The sequence below is a fragment of the Labrus mixtus genome, chromosome 7, assembly GCF_963584025.1.
Source record: "Labrus mixtus chromosome 7, fLabMix1.1, whole genome shotgun sequence".
Classification (NCBI taxonomy): Eukaryota; Metazoa; Chordata; class Actinopteri; order Labriformes; family Labridae; genus Labrus; species Labrus mixtus.
In genome coordinates this window covers 19,954,604-19,971,190 of record NC_083618.1, presented here as the reverse complement: position 1 = coordinate 19,971,190, position 16,587 = coordinate 19,954,604, and the positions used below count along the sequence as shown (strand labels likewise).

The window sequence follows — 16,587 nt, the reverse complement described above, 5'->3', positions numbered from 1 at the left end:
GGCTCAAATAATAAACACAACATCCATTAAAAACACATTTAAAGATCGTGTTATACAAACTACATTTTGGTGACTGTGTATAAAAATGTTAAATACTTATTTTTTAGAGTACTTAAGACAGCAGCCTACTTAATGCATTAACAACAAACCATATGAATTGGTCTATTTTCAATATCATTCAGTAAATGCATCTTTGCTGCCACATCAGTAATCTGACATTTTTTGTGGTATTTGTATCTGTCTCACAAATCTTATTGTTAGGCTCTCTAGTTATTTTCAGCAGCGGCCATTTGCCCGGAAGTTTTGAAAGCATCTGACAAACAGATTGAAGACAACAAGAAGCCATAAAGTCAACAATGGTAGGCAAATAAGCATCCGAGCAGCCAGTGCACAACACAGAGCAACAGGAAGCAAAACAAAGAAACTATTTGATGATGGACTGCGTAGTTACAGTTGAATTAAGGTTGGCATTGGAAAGTTATTCGATTAGATGGATGATGGATGGATGGATTGTAAGACGGTGGCACAACTATTAATTAGAACTGTCAAAGAGACAAACTTTGGACCTACATAACCTCCATAACTAACACAGAACTCACAATAATCCTAAATTCTAAGTCACATCAGTTACATCCGCTCTGTAATTAATGCAGAGCAAATCTAAAACAAGGAGCAAGTGAATAAAAAAAGGCTTAAACCCATACACGATGTAGAACCCAGGGCGACTGAAACAGACACAACCCCATAACCCCGCCTCTCGCCCAATAACAGCTGAGATCAGCTCCTGCTCCTGCGACCCCAAACAGGGTGAGCAGTATAGATAATGGATGTATGGATTGTTTATAAAACAGGAGAACGTGGCAGCAACATGTTTTTAAAGGATCAAGCTACAAGAGGTGACTTCATATCAAGTTATCAAGCTCCAAGATGGGCATATTTTAATATTTAGAATGACTTAAAATCCACCTTCTACACTAGTTGGGACAAAGATAGATTCTTCTTCAGTATTTTTGAAATAAGGACTTTTGAACAAAATCAGGAATGTGTGCACGGTCAGCCACACATATGTCTGAATTTTCCATCAGAAATGAATGAGGTCATGGGACCTGTGTGAATATGATCTGAAGCAGAGTTAGCTTATATATTGCACAGACTGTTAGCAGTGTGGAGATGACACACGTGCTTTTTACTTTCTCTATCTCTACTTTCTTTCAGTGACTTAAGTTTGGCACACCTTCCAATGATGAACCATTTAAAATGCGGTGTTTATGCCACTTGTAAGTGCTTGTGTGGGTGAGGGGTTAAACTGGAGACGAACTGACTATCAGGTAACGGTAACCCGGGGCAGCAACTACAAACATGTAGTGAGAGGAGGAGGAGGGGGGGGGGGGGGGATATATTGTGTGTGCCCCTCCCCCCCGAGAGCCTCATGTCCTATTAGAAAAGACACTGGGTGTGAACTACAACGGTGAGGTTCCCTCCCCAAATCTAAGTGGTAGCACATTGTAGAATGCACACTCACACACTCACACACACACACACACACGCACACACACGCACACACGCACACAATCAGTTCCACACACCCAGTCTCACTCGTGTAAGTCAAGTCAGGGCTTCTTCCTGTTTTTCAGTAGTTCTTTCTTCTTCTCTCGTGCCGTGTTTGCATACCTCCTGAGGAGGAAGTCCAGAAAAACAGAGTCTGCCCAGGAAGAGCGAGAAAACTGTGAGAGGACCAACGAGGAGATCTTACATGGACTTTGCTGGACGAGGTTTTCGGCTGCTGTTGTTGAGACGTTTGCCCCCAGGGTTATCAGCAAGACATTATGGGGGCTGTTAGAAGTGTCCTCGGGGTTGTAGGGAGCACACAAGTGACTGTGAAAGGAGAGGACTGACACACTCTCTGAGTGAGTCACCTCGGTTCACCAAACCAGACAAACCAGATACCTGCTGATGGATTTTAGAGGGAAACCCTACCCTGAAGCCGCACAGACTGCTGACGAATAGACGTCACTCACTCACTCACTCACTCACTCACTCACACAGAGAGAAAAAAACTCTCTCACACACATGAGTGGGAGAGGGGAGAAGGAACATGGAAGCACTGAGAGAGTCTTTTCTGCATTTAACTTTTCAGATGTCATCGTATAAGAGAGCCACGCTGGACGAGGAGGACCTGATCGACTCCACCGGGGATGACGTCTACCCTTCATCACCTATGCAGGTAAACATGCAAACACCCTGCACTAAAAATAAACAGCCTGTCAGCAAGCTATTATTACACAGGAAAAATGCAAAGGTCTTATAGGGTAGAGAGGGAGTCTTTTCAGGCATATGTTATCTTAGAAACAAGGCTATGATTGCAGATTGACGTCTGCTAATTTAGTGTTGATTTGACTTTGTAATGTGTTGAGCAAAACTCGTAAAGAATCAGTAGAGATAAAATAACAAAAATCAGTTTAACACTGAATCTAATCAAGGTGTCTTTTGAAACATTGTGTGTCAAACTCAGTCCATGCAGAGCAAATCCAGGGTTGTGTTTCTGTTGACTTACGTTAAATCCTGTTCTTATTCAAACACAACGTGTTTTCTTTGGAGGCCCTGATTAAAATAAGGCTCTATATTTCATAACTATCTTTAGTCCGTATAATTCACCGGGATTATGCTTGTTTTTTTGCCATCTCATGCCTCAGTGTAGAGCGGTTGTTGTAAAGTTAATGTGCCATAAAATAAGCCTCATGCTGACTCAGTTTTGGCAGAACCAAATCTGTGTGTAATTAGTGATGCAAAATACACTTTTTTTGCCTTTTATTGTAGCGATAGGACAGTGGATAGATTTGGAAATTAGGGAGAGACGCGAGAAAAGGAGCCACAGGTCGGATTTGAACCTGGGCTGCCCACTTGGAGGGCTTTAGCCTCTGTACAGAGGGCAAGCGTACTAACCACTACCCCACCGACGCCTCCAAAAATCACCATATTAAATCTATTAACTTTGAGCTAATTGGCCAAACTAACACCAACAAATGTGTTATTAAGCTTTATTCAATCTGAAAATCCCATTAAGATCAAGATCACTTGTACAAGATGAGACCTGAGCAAAACACATGCAGGCTACAAAACAGACAGTCAGAAGGCTGTCCTCACACACACACACACACACACAGACAGACAGACAGACAGACTGAGTCACTCCCCCTAACCTCTGTGCATGGGAGACATAATGTGAATCATTGGTTGATCAACCTGAGATTGCTGGATTTTCAAGAGAGAATTAATGAGTCTTTCAGCAAACTGTTCATTTCTTAATCAAACACTTACACTTTAGAGTGTAGTGCTGTTGTGTAGTTCATATAGAGAAGGTTTTATTTTCAGAATACGGCTATGCATTGAATTTTTTGTTGTGGTTTAAAGTATGAAGTAGAAATTCCTGTGTATGCTGTGGTCAAGTCGCATGTTGAAAGTAACTCTAAACTACCTTATTGCCGCTAACATGTTATGAAAAAGGCGTCCTCTTGTTGTTTTTAAAGTCTTTGTGATTAGTTTGAACGCTCTTTTGTAGACATTTTGATCCCTTTCCTCTTACTACTGCTGGTCCAAACAAAGGAGCTGAGATCCTGTAGTGCAGCCATTTCTATTCATTCCTCAGAAATCAACCAAAAGGAATTCAAGATTAGACAAATCTCTGCATTCATTATTGTGTTGTGGTTCTCAGTATAATAAAAGGCTGTTGTGAGAGACTGCACATGCTTGGCAGTGTGATTTTTTTTTATTTATTTATTTTTTTTGTTTACCTCTCAGAAACACAGTTCAGGTCCAAACCGAGGCGACATGCTGAGCTCCCGGGATTAAGGAGCCACTGTGGCTTTGGCTTCAGATTTGATCACATTAACTCTGACTGTTAAACTCTCGTCTGAGCTAATAGAAGTTAATCGGATCTTTATTTATATACACTTCAGAGGTAATTGACTTCCACAGGATATGTGTGAGGTCCAAAGACCTGGCTTTCATTTACAGCCGGGGATTCTCAAACGACTGAGCGGAGTGCTGAACGTGACCCTGTGAGAGATTTGTGACTGGTCTTTTGGATTCATTCCTGTAGGAAATAAATTCCCCTGGCAGCCTTTACTAAAGAAACATGCAGCCGAAAAAAGAACAGGGGAAGGGTGTGCTTGTTAAAGATCCACTTCTTTAATCATTAATTTTCAGAAAGTGTTGAATCCCCGACAACAAAATACAGACTTTCCTCCAGCTTTTAAACTCCGTTGAGCATTTTCAGACTCTTTTAATATCCCGTTTCTTGTCCTTGTTTGACTCTTTTTTTTTTTTTTTTTTCCGTCATATTCAGGTGAACCACAAAAGCCCCCAGATATGGTTCAACAGGATTCTTGTCCCTTAATCTGGGCCAAAAGGAAAAACGTCCTTTATGAGGGCATGTTAAACTAGAAGCGAGGGAACAATAGAAGAATGAGTAACCTTTTCAGTGTAAGAGGGTGAAAGGCACCATAATAGAGAAGCCATTGTGCCTCGAAAACCAAGCCTGTCATCAAATATCTGAGAAGCTGCTTGACTATAGACGACATTCTCCACAATGTAATAGTTATATAAAGTCTCATTATAAAGGGGGTGTGCTGAAAGAAGAGGTTTTTTTGTCTTCATATCATGCTAAACCTCTAAAAAAAAACCGATCAAACAGCTTTACAAGAGTAACTGAAATAGCCTACTTATAAGGTTTAATGGTGTGTCTGTGTGTTCACAGGTGAATCTCCTGCACGGCCGAGGCCCCACATGTTGGCCCCACAGGACGCAGAATGAGAGCAGGCTGCTGTTTCTACTCTGTGTCGTGTCCACAGGCTTGTTCGTATCTCTCATCACCACAGGGGTCTTCTACAAACAGGGTGAGTTCTTTTTCAAGTCTTATTTGAACTCAGCATTTTGACAAGCTCAGAAAAGAAACACCTGCCGTCTCGTTTTTTAACCAAACCAGACATCTACATACCTGCAGAAGGATTTTTAGAGAGAACCCATATTCTTACTTTTAGGGTTACTGTAACCTTCTGCTGCCTGGCTAACATCCCATCCTTACAGCAGGTCTCAACGAGTGTTACATAGGGAGTCAGGAAAAAAGTGTAAGCTACTTTTGTGTGTGCTGTGTTTTTTATGCCTCCCTGGAGTCGCATCCATTATTTACCGTCTACCCGCTTTCCCTTTCCTGCTCCCTTTTGTTGCTGGAGTGAGGACACATTGGTTCACTATCTGCATGAACCAAGAATACATTGATAACATTTTAAAAAGGTTTAATTTGATCAGAATATCAAGATGAGAAATAGATTGACTTATTACTGCTCTGACTCAGTTTTATCCATTTATCCATTTGACATAAAAAAAATTATTAAGATGATCATAGAACACCTCAGTTCTAGAAAGTTTTGCATGATTTCAATTTGTTTGCAATTGTAATATCGCTGGAAAAAACTACATTTAATGTTCTCTAAATATCAATGCCCTATACCGTCTATAATCTAAAAAGACTACGTTGTGTGTATTACGCTACTGGGCTTGGAAATCGGGTATGAACAACATAATTCAAACATTGCAGAGGAGGTACCCTGGACTTTCTCCACGTTAAAGCTGATGATTTAAAGTTATTAAAACATTTAAATAAAAAGTTAAATTGAATGACCGTAATCAATTCATGGGTAAAAGTTGTTTTCCAGTCTTTGTGATCTGTTTTCTGGCTAGCACTGGTCCCATTATCAAGGCTGTCTGTGTATGACAGAGAAAGTAATGAACTTTCCAGGCTGCAGAAAGATCCCCTACACATCCTGAGGCTGTTACCTTTGAAAGTGCACGTATCTCTTTTATTTATATATCCAAATGAAAACTGCAGGGCCGTGCTATTTAACGCAGCATGTGCAGTTTATTTTCTTTTCAAACAAAAGCCCCACCTTCAGCTAAGCCATCTAAAAACAAACTTTAAATCTCTCCCCTGAGCTTATTCATTATGGAAAAGAGGGCTTGTGGATTTAGCATCACATCCAGGCGGTGTCTCATCTGTGCCGGCTTCCTCAAAATTTACCCTGGGAAACTTAATGCCACTTCCTGCCATTCAGCACCGCATGTCAGATCACACTTTGGAATAATAAAAGGAACAACGATGAATTCTCAAGAGGCTTCTAACCTCATCACTGCTCGTAACTTTGGCTCCGTCTCTGTTTCTTACCTTATAAGGGCGGATGGTTAAAGTCTTGACTGTAAGTCAGGGTTGAGTCCCCTGGAACTGGACTGAACCGTTTCCTTATAATGACTTTCACTTAAACTTCTCAAAACACTTTCTTTGGTTTTCAAGAGCTTTTCCTGTGAAACAGCGTTTGTGTTTAGACTTAATAAAGCAGCACATGGCAGCCAAAAGTCTCTTGGCTGGACCTCCGACAGCTTCCACTTACACAGAAAATCCTCCAACAGCACAAGCATGGAAGCAATGTTGGCCAATGAAATCCTCTTTAAAAAGGAAAAGTATGATTTGAATAAATTGATGAGGTTATCCAGGATTCTGTCTCTTCATCATACGGTCTTCTAATTAATCAGAAAATTACACAATAAGATTTACAAAGTTTAATATTTGACATTACCTCCAAAATTAAAAAACAAAATAATCAACGTTCAGCTTTCAGATAAGGATTTTTACAAGTAGAAACTTCCCCTCAGGTTGTGTGTCTTGGCTGTTGCCTCTGATGAACTAACATTTTCCAGATGGTCTGAAGACTCATGCATATTTGGATGTCCGAACAGAAAATACTTTGGGATTATCCTCAAACATCCTTCCTGCTAAGTGTTTCCTTCATGCGAGGCCGTATAAAGTGGAGGGGGAAAGGTGAACTCTCTCTTATTTTTCTTTTTTTTTTAAATCTCTGTCCCGCAGCTCACCCGGGCCTGTGCCTCACAGAGCCGTGCATCACTGTGGCCAGTGTGGTAATGGGAGCTCTGGACCGGTCGGTGGACCCCTGCCACGACTTCTACAACTTTGCATGCGGGGGTTGGGTGAAGAAGAACCCCCTTCCTGAGGGCAAATCCCGCTGGGGATCTTTCAGCAACCTCTGGGAGCACAACATGAATGTGATGAAGCATTTATTAGGTGAGCAGCCTTGATTGAGGGCATCTTTAGTGCTCTAAGCAAAGGTTTGGTGTCCCTTTTCTTCTTCAGCTGGCTGAACTGGTTTGTTTTTCATTCACAAATCATTGAAACTCATCATTATTGTATTTATTGTTCCTACCAGGAAGTCTGCCTTTCCAAACTAACACAAAAAAAACTTTGCACAAAGCCAATCCTCCTGTACTGGCTTTGTGTGCCAGTAGTCCTGATGGTGGCCTTACAGCGACCGTCTGAAGTTTAAAACTTCAAAATATCATAAAAAGTGACGGTCAGTCATTCAAGCTATGATCTTGCTGCTTAACGTTTAGCAGAAATGTTCACATGCTTTGAGTTTGCATACATTATACAAGTCATTTCTAACAGACAAAAAAAACCCAGACAAATTCAAACTCTCCTCCCACTTTTTTTTCTTGACTGACCAAACACCTGCTCCACATCATCACACTTTCCTTTACAACTGATGCAGGTGGATTTTTGTATTAATAAATAACAAAGTGCAGGGTGCATCAACATGGTTTACTTTCGAATATCCTGCAAAATCCTGCCAAATAATCTCTAATCTGTTTGAGAAAAGGACAAATATGAAATGTTGTGCTGCACATTGAGAGGGACATTTCAAGAATTTGATCCGAAAACCTTTTACAGATGTTTTACATAATATAAGAATGAGTTCTCATGTGATTGCAATTCATATAAAAAGGACATTTGTACATATTGATCTTTCACTTATGGAGCACTTGGTTCTTGTAAACATGAGCGACAACTTTTTGCTTTTAGATAAAAAGTACAAAAAAGAAGTACAAAAATAATGTTTTATAATTCATTTTAAAAAATCTGCCTTCTTGTGTACAGTGCTGCTATCACAACTCTGATGATTATCTCACTGCACAGCAGAACCTAAAAAAATCATGTTAGCGGTATTTGATCATGATTTGCTGTTTGTGTCACATTCTGGGTTCATGTCCTGTGTAATATGAAGCATCTTATAGCTACTCATTGGTTGTGTTCACTAAATTAGAGACGCATGGCTTGCAGGTTTTTTAAGATGAATTGGTGAAATGTCAAAGCTCAGTTTCACTTCTACGCAGCTGCTGTAATCTGTTCTATTTCTTGTTTGGACAGAAAACACAACGATGAAAGATCTGAGTAAGGCTGAGGAGAAGGCCCAGCGATACTATCAGGCCTGCATGAACGAAGCCAAAATCGAGGATTTAGGAGCTAAACCACTACAGGAACTCATCAGCCAGGTATTTCCTAAAGACGTCAAACATCCAACAAACCCATCACTATTTTATTTCTATGAAACAAAACCAATTTCCCTGCAGTCTCTGAGTGTCTGAATAATCTGTCTCAGTTAGGAGGATGGGCCCTGACCGGTGCCTGGGACAAGGACAACTTCCAAGAAGTTTTGCGCAAAGTGTCCGCCAACTTTCACACTTCGCCTTTCTTCACCGTGTTTGTCAGCACCGACTCCAAAAACTCCAACAGTAACATCATCCAGGTAAGGAGCTCGGACAAGTCCATGTGTTTTTTTTTTAAGGTCATTCGTTTACTCAAACTGTCCTAATAGTCCCTCCAACACAAGCAGCTTTCACAGACTGGCCCAAGGACACAGATTTGGATCTGTGTAGATAAAAACAGTGGTCTTGGGTTCACACTCACACTCCGTCAGTTCCTTTAAATGGCGTCATGAGACGGTAGCGAATGGTTCAGATAAGATCTTCTTCTGTGAGCTGCTGCTTTTAGGCTGCATGCTCCAAACACAGGATTGAAAAACAAAAGGTTGTTTGTGAGTGTTGAAGTCATCTGATGTTTTTTTTTTTCTTATCTACTCCAGGTGGATCAGTCCAGTCTGGGACTACCTTCCCGGGATTACTACCTCAACAAAACCGCCAATGAAAAGGTACCAACCTGCACTGCATTGTTAAAAAAAAAAAAGAAAAGGACATATACAGGGTTGGAAGGTGAAATTAAAAGCTGGAGTTTTCCATCATGACTTCAAAATAATTACTTGGAATCCAGTAAATGAAACAACCAAAAGCTGTTTATTTTTTTTGCAAAGAAATTCAAGAAATATTCAAAGAAAAATATTTCAGCTTCAGGGGAATACTCTGCATAGTAGCCTGTATTTGCATTGTCTAGGATTACTTTTCTAATTAAATCTCACACACACACACACACACACACCCACCCACCCACCCTTCCTCACTGCTGCCCCCGTTGACTCTGCAGTATCTGACTGCATACCTCCACTTCCTGACGGAGTTGGGGATTCTCCTGGGAGGCACAGAGGAGACATCTCAGACGCTCATGGAGGAGATCGTGGACTTTGAAACCACCCTGGCTAATATCACGGTCCCCCAGGAGGAGAGGCGAGACGAGGAGCTCATCTACAACAAGATGAAGGCCAAAGACCTAAAAGTAAGGCCAGCATCGTACACTTAAACGGGGGAGGAATCTGACTTAATTCAGCATTAAAATGTGAGATTGGAAAAAAAAGAACTGATTACAGACCTTATGCTTATGAGTCGCTCTCTAAAAGCAGCCCAATGCTGTTTTTTGCTGCTACATGATTATTCACCTGTGATTTATCATTTTTTGATCCCTATCAAAAAGTATTTGGTAGTATCAGTCACAATGGAGATTTGGGGTAGGACAACATATATATTCCCCAATATACTGTCGCCCTGACTCGTGCAATAAATGTTTTTTTTTATAATTGGTGCCAAATATCAATATTTTTTTTATAAATAATTCCACACTATGAGCAGATTTCATTGCCAATTGGACTCACCATGTCACTACTTCTCCCTTTGGTGTTTATGACATGAAAGAGGGTAACATGAGTGGAAGTGAATTATCCAAAGACAGGAAGAGAGCAGAAAGAGAAGAAGAAGAAGCGGGATGATGTCGGGACAGTAGTGAAAAGATGTTAAAGGATGAGGCATGATAAGAGGTTAAACTGACTAAATACATCCGTCCTTCAGTTAAAAATATATTTAGTGATGTTCTTCTATGATTGTCCTGCAAAATATCGACTATCACAGAATCAAAAAACAGTGTAACCCCATAATGTATGGAATTGTAAACTTAAATCTTGTTGGTGTGGGACTGTAAAGAAGTGTTTGTGTTCATACTTTAACAACAGTCTCCTCAGTACTCTCTTGACGTGTGATTTTTATTCTGGTGTTTTTGCAGACTCTGGTTCCTGCAGTGGATTGGATGCCGTACCTCACGGATGTGTTTGCCCCCGTGCAGCTCAACGAGTCGGAGCCTGTGGTTGTTTATGCCAAAACATACCTCCAGAAAGTGTCTGACCTCATCAGTAAAACAAATAAAAGGTCAGAGTAGCCTTCATGGTTGTTTTAAGTTTTTAGTGTCAAATGCTAGTTGTAAATCGCTTTCTCCATTAACTTTGATTTGTAGCGCTGCAGCTAAATAAAACGACTACAAACAAGGAAGGAAACTATAAAAGCACTCAGACTGTGAACATTATTTATAGAAGCATGCATCCTCCTACTAACAGGCACAATGGTTTGGCATTCAGGTGGTTGTTTTAAAAAGGGAAATTAAACAATGAATTTAATATTTCCTTTCCAGCCTCCTCAACAACTACATGATCATGAAGGTGGTGAGGAAGATGGTCTCCATTTTGGACCAAAGGTTCCAGGATGCTGAGCAGCGTTTTTTCGAGGTCATGTCCGGAACAAAGAAGGTGAGAGATGAAGTTCAGAATATTTACTCTGACTGTATCGTGACTCAGAGGCAGAGGTGGGATACCAAAAGAGCAAAACAGCAGTGTTTGTATGCATGCCTACCTGCTGGCAGATTCCCCTCCAGATAAACTATTTTTACCGTGTTAGTTGAGTAAATACCAGAATTGTAGATGCTGTTTTGCTGTCGTTTTTGTGTGTGCATGCAAACAGTTAAATGTGTATGCATTGATATGAGTCATAGAGAAACTAGTAAAATCTTTATCAGCCCCTGTATATTTTGGCTTTAGTCCTTACCGTCACAGAAAATGTCCCAAAGCCAAACACCTCGGTTTACAGAGCTTATCACTCGACCTTGTGTTCTTGTTTATTGACAGTCAGAGGAGGAGGATTAGTTTTTACCGAAAGTAGAAAAATGGAAACTGGCGCCATGAGAGAAGCATAATATCCCCATCGTTTAATGAGACTTAACCAGAACTATTATAGACTATGTGGTAACTTTAATTTAGCTGGAAAACAAACAAAAAACTCTCGCCCAACTAATGAGGATACATCCTGCTCTTGATTAATGTTTGCATGTGTGCATGTCAAACATCCAGCACAAGTGACGGTATCATTGGATTAGAGATATGGTACATTAAAGAGACACATCACTACATGTTGCTCTATGCCGCTGTGTGCAGCTCAAAATGAACCTGTAAAAATGAAGTCTTGAATAGTTGGTTTCAATAACTAACACATTTTTTGTAAAACTTACACAATTGTGCCGAGTCAGTACAGTATGTAGTTGAGTCGTGCAAATGACACAACTGAGATAAAGCTCCATCTATGGGAGTTAACTGTTAAAAACTGTGAATGCTCCATCCCTCGGACAGAGAGAGCTCTCAGGTCGTGTCCGTCAATCGGGTCGTACAGTGCGAGCACTTAATTGTGACCTCTAGTCGTGGTTACAGTTTTTCACAGTACTAAAACCTCAACAGCGTTGACCCTTAAACATTATTCATAAAGTGAGATAGATAATGTGATACAATATTCAAACAGTTCTTTAAACACAAATATGGCAGAATATAAGACCCCAGATTAAGAAAATGGAGATGGTTAAATAACCGTATGTTAACAAAGCTGACTGGATAATTGTTGGATAATTGTTAAGCAGTGCTTGAATTCAATTCAAGTTTTTTGTTTTCACTTTTTCTCTTCCACACTTTCATCGTGATGCAGATACTTTTCTTTAGTTTGGTTAGTTTAGTTCATTTTCTGGTGCTCAAGTCATTTAAAAAAAAAAAGTATATTTAAATAATTCAACAGTGGCAAGTCTTTCTAAGAGCAGAGAAATGGTTGCTGTCGATAATCTGCAGACCTCCTTGTTGACAGTTTTTCTTTGGAACCACATAGATCCAGTGAAAACAAACCATGTCTGCAGTTTGTCCAGAGTGAAAGGGACAATGTGTCCGTTCAGCCACAATGCTGCTGTCGCTTTAAAAAAAAAAAAAAAATGAAGTTGTGAGCACCACAGGCAGGATTTCTTTAGGATTATTTGTTTTGGGTTAGAAGCAGAAAAAATATGAGCACTTAAATGGGTTTCCTCTCAAACTGTCAAAACAGCAGCTCTGTTTCCTCCTCGGTGAGTGTCTGTGTGACCGCCAAGGCTCCTTCACCTCGAGCCTTATCTGAGACAGATCCTGTTCCCTCGGCCTTGTTTCCATCTGAGGTCAAGCTGTAATAACAAACCCACATTTTTTTGTATCTGTTCTATGTGAGGGTGCAGCAGCTACGTCTCTTTTTCCATCTGAGGCTAATTGTGCACGGGGTTTTTACAACTTGACTAATAACACGCCTCATTTCCTCACTCAGTCCAGGTTTCCTCTTTATCTCTGCAGACACGCAACTCTGTTTGTCCTCTTCCTTTCTTTCACTTGATAATAACTTTGTCATCCAGGTGAAACTCCAGTCAATGCATAAGCTAGATGACTGTGAGATTTCAAAGGATCACATCTTAAATTCAAAGGAGACACAACACAGGAATGTCGATGTTGTGTGTTCATGTCAGCAAATCTTTATGAAAAAAACTTATTTTAAATAACACCTTTTTAAATCCAGGTAGCAACGTGCTTTAGAACAACTACAAGACAAAAACAACATAGGTGGATACAAATAATTAAAAGAAAAATAGGAATAGTAGTGATGATACATATTAACAGAAAACCGCACATTTCAAACATGGAAATTAAACAACATGCAATAAAACACTAAGATTTTCAATCATGAGCCTTGACATTGTAGCAACAAAATGCTTATCACAAAAAGTGCACACAAAAAATGGAAATGATCAATCATGTGACAAAGCAGCTCCGTGTGTGAGCTTAGAGCAAAGGTTTGCACAACTAGAGTATATTGTTTGTGAAAGCCTAAACTTAAAAAAAAAAAAATCAGGAAAAAGAAAAGACACATAATCACACTTGACAAATTGAAGAATATTTTGCATCCTTATAGTGTCTCAGAAAGATTCAGCTCTAAGTGAAACTGTCCCTTAAAAAGTAGGATGCAGCTTGTTCCTCAAACCTCTACTGAAGGTGCACCTCTTCTTTATTTAATTCCTCTGTGGTGGTTTTTTTTGCTGGCTTCATTTGTCACGTTGTTTTTTTTAGCTTTTTGTGTAAAAGATAAGAAAGGGTTGTGTTGCATGTCCAGAAAAACATCAGTCGGTCGTTTAGAGAGAACACTGTGTCTCTGTCAACGTGCAGAGAGATAACGGCTCAACTTTCCCTCAGAAACACACTGAACTCAGAGGTCACAAGACTCTCACAGCATACACTATCATTCTCTCTCTTTATCCCCGAGGGGGACGATTCTGGTTTATACTCTGTTATTGAGAGACATGGACTTTTGGACATGCAACAATAGAGAGAGGTGTCAGAGTGGGGCTGCTACACAGGGAGCGCACCAGAGCTGTTAGGGGTTCAGTGCATTGCTCAAGGCGCACCTCGGCAGTACTCCTCAAGTGACCTGGCACCTCTCCAGCTACCAGACCGACTTCCAATACTTTGGTCTGCAAAGTGACTTGAGGTGGTGACCCTCCTGTTCCCAGCCCAAGTCCCTACAGACTGATTCATTGGATTAACAGTTTCAAATGAATCAAAAAGTGAAAAAAAAAAAAAATCACCACATATGTTTTACACTAATTGTCCTCTATCCTATACATCTATATCTGACTGATTATAACAAAGATATTTGCGAGTTTTTACAGCAAAGTCCAGTTAAAAAATGTTCATATGACTCATCCAGCATTCACGGTATTTAATTATTTGCATTCAATCATGGGCTTTCATGCCTGGGTAGAATTCCTCTGAGAAAAATCTTGCTTTCCTTTAAATATCTGCCTTTTTCTCACCGTGTAACATTTTCTGTGAAAAATATAAACTATCTATCCACCTTCTGTAAATCGCTTTGTAAGAATCTTATGTGACTCCAGAGATAACAGGCATTTAAAAAAAAAAAAAGAATAACAATGTCGCCAGTCTCCCCGCGGATGGTCATGTACGCTTGTTAGGTCATACAGAGGCTTCAGTTTTAATGACAGTCTGTTTCATAACCAGTTAAAAACCTCCTCCTCATGGTTTAATTCAAAATCTTCTTTGGTAGGTATTTATAGGGAGAAAAACCACCTTTAATTTTATTCTCACACTCATGCTCGCTGCTCAGACTCATGGGCTTAGTTCATATCTCCCAGCATGCAATGGGTGAGAAGAAGGAACAGAAAGCGTTCAAAAGGCTTTAAGGTGAAATAAAGGGCAATCATTGGATTGATTTGTCTCACTGAAAACTCTTCTATTACCATACTTTCACTTCACTTTTATGTGTCCCTTACTTCATCCTGACTTTATTTCTTAATGTAACTGTTTCAGTTTAACAACACTTTCCTCCACCCGCACCTGTAGCCCCCGGCTGACTGCTACAAGTTGAGCGACTCGTGTTCTCTTCATGTCTGAAGCGATTAATCAAAGCTGATAAAAATGTGACACATTGGGAAAAAAAAAACAACAACTATACTTTGCTCATCGTTTGATGTTATCTGACAGTGTTAGAGAACGTGAGGCTGCATTCTTCCCTCAACATGTCCTGACGTGTTGATTTGACCTTGCAGAGTTGCACTCCGCGCTGGAAGCTGTGCGTCAGCGACACAGACAGCGCCCTGGGCTTCGCTCTGGGAGCCATGTTTGTCAAAGACACCTTTGCCGAGGACAGCAAGTCCATCGTAAGGCCTTCTCCCTCCACAACATCTGTTCCTGCTGTGTGCTGTGATGGAGTGCGGTCTGATTTTTTTTTTTTTTCTGTGTCTTTCTTGTCTCAGGCTGAAAACATGGTCGGAGATATAAAATCGGCGTTTGAGGACAGCATAAAGTATGTGAGCTGGATGGACGCAGAGACAAAAAAAGCAGCCAAAGAAAAGGTAGAAGAAAGACGTGTTTCTCTTCCAAGAAAAGTTTTTCCTACTGCGACTTAAAAGAGACATAAACATCTGATAGGAGTTCTGTCTCGAGAGCTGAAGTTTCTTGGAAATACAGCACTGCCACCTGGTGTGAAAATGTGTCTTTTACAATTATTATTTTTTTATCGGTCACAGGCAGATGCATTATACAACATGGTGGGATATCCAGAGTTTATCATGAACACCACAAAGCTGGACAAAGTGTACAATGATGTAGGTAAAGTGGAGCTGTGTTATAACCATCCTGCTACTTTCATTTATCACATGCCATGATTTGCCTTTACAAAAAAATCACTGCAATCCCATTTTTTTAATCACCCCTCTTTTGCAGTTTGAGGTGGTGTCGGAGCATTACTTCCAAAACGTCATGCAGTACTACAACTTCTCAGGCAGAGTGACCGCAGACCAGCTGAGGAAAGCACCAAACAGAAACCAGTGAGTTTCTCCCTCTCGCCCTCATCCCCACAGTGTGGCTGCCAGAGAGGAGGTCAAACTCTCTGACCGGGGAAACGTTCCCATTATGCTGACTCAGCAGAATCCTGCTGCCATCCACTAATGTTCCCAGGCAACCAGCCTCTCTCCGCTGAACTGATCCTTGTCTCGAAATTAGGCTCCGAGGAGGGAAGGGGGAATAGATGAGGGTTCCCATGCCTCCCTGCTGTGGATTTCTCTATAAAGTCCCAATAATTGTGAAAAAATAACACACATTTAGTTGTAAAATATTATGATGCTGTGTTTATTCAGCTAGCCTCGCAAGATGTGGTGAGAGTATTGACCCCAAAAAAATATGAAAGGATGAAAAAAACAATAAATTACCAACAAAATAATGGAACAAAAGTTCCTCAATAACTCAAAGTAAACACAGCCATGCCAAGCAGTTTAAACTGTTGTTACCATAGACTGTAAATATTAATGGACGAAGCCTGAGTGACATCACCCGTCTGTTATTGCGGGGTGCTCCAGAGGTTCATCGACAGCAGCCGCCATGCTGGAAATCCTGTCTCAACCTAACGTTCAGTCAACCTAACAACAGGCTGAGAGCTGGAGCTGAGGCGTTTTTTTAAAGCCACCTGTCAGTCAGGTCAGCTACATGCGAATAACGTGTCATTCATAAAATCAAACAGATGCACTATAAAAAAAAAAAAATCTACCCCCAAACAGTGTGTTCCCATGACGACAATAACTAATCAGACCTTTTTATTTTACCAGGCTGTTAACATGTTAATTTCGGCTGT

At 40.5% G+C, this 16,587-nt stretch overlaps 1 protein-coding gene and 1 long non-coding RNA gene across 5 annotated transcripts in view; both read left to right on the top strand.

Moving 5' to 3' along the window:
• Positions 1 to 16,587, top strand: part of ece1 (endothelin converting enzyme 1) — a 516,542-nt gene that overhangs the window by 496,059 nt on the left and 3,896 nt on the right. For 2 of the 4 annotated variants that reach the window (XM_061041176.1, XM_061041175.1), the window contains exons 3-14: positions 2,138 to 2,224; positions 4,757 to 4,895; positions 6,920 to 7,132; positions 8,273 to 8,397; positions 8,505 to 8,651; positions 8,988 to 9,053; positions 9,383 to 9,571; positions 10,349 to 10,491; positions 10,751 to 10,865; positions 15,008 to 15,313; positions 15,488 to 15,565; positions 15,684 to 15,787. In XM_061041176.1, the coding sequence (XP_060897159.1) occupies positions 2,138 to 2,224; positions 4,757 to 4,895; positions 6,920 to 7,132; positions 8,273 to 8,397; positions 8,505 to 8,651; positions 8,988 to 9,053; positions 9,383 to 9,571; positions 10,349 to 10,491; positions 10,751 to 10,865; positions 15,008 to 15,313; positions 15,488 to 15,565; positions 15,684 to 15,787 (1,712 nt within the window). Of the gene's footprint in view, positions 1 to 1,663; positions 2,225 to 4,756; positions 4,896 to 6,919; positions 7,133 to 8,272; positions 8,398 to 8,504; positions 8,652 to 8,987; positions 9,054 to 9,382; positions 9,572 to 10,348; positions 10,492 to 10,750; positions 10,866 to 15,007; positions 15,314 to 15,487; positions 15,566 to 15,683; positions 15,788 to 16,587 lie in introns of those variants that run through there. The other 2 variants (XM_061041177.1, XM_061041174.1) reach the window with 2 other exon arrangements.
• On the top strand, positions 10,872 to 14,887 carry LOC132976916 (uncharacterized). The gene is made up of 2 exons (XR_009673748.1): positions 10,872 to 14,446; positions 14,516 to 14,887. It is a non-coding gene; the product is annotated as an uncharacterized LOC132976916 (long non-coding RNA).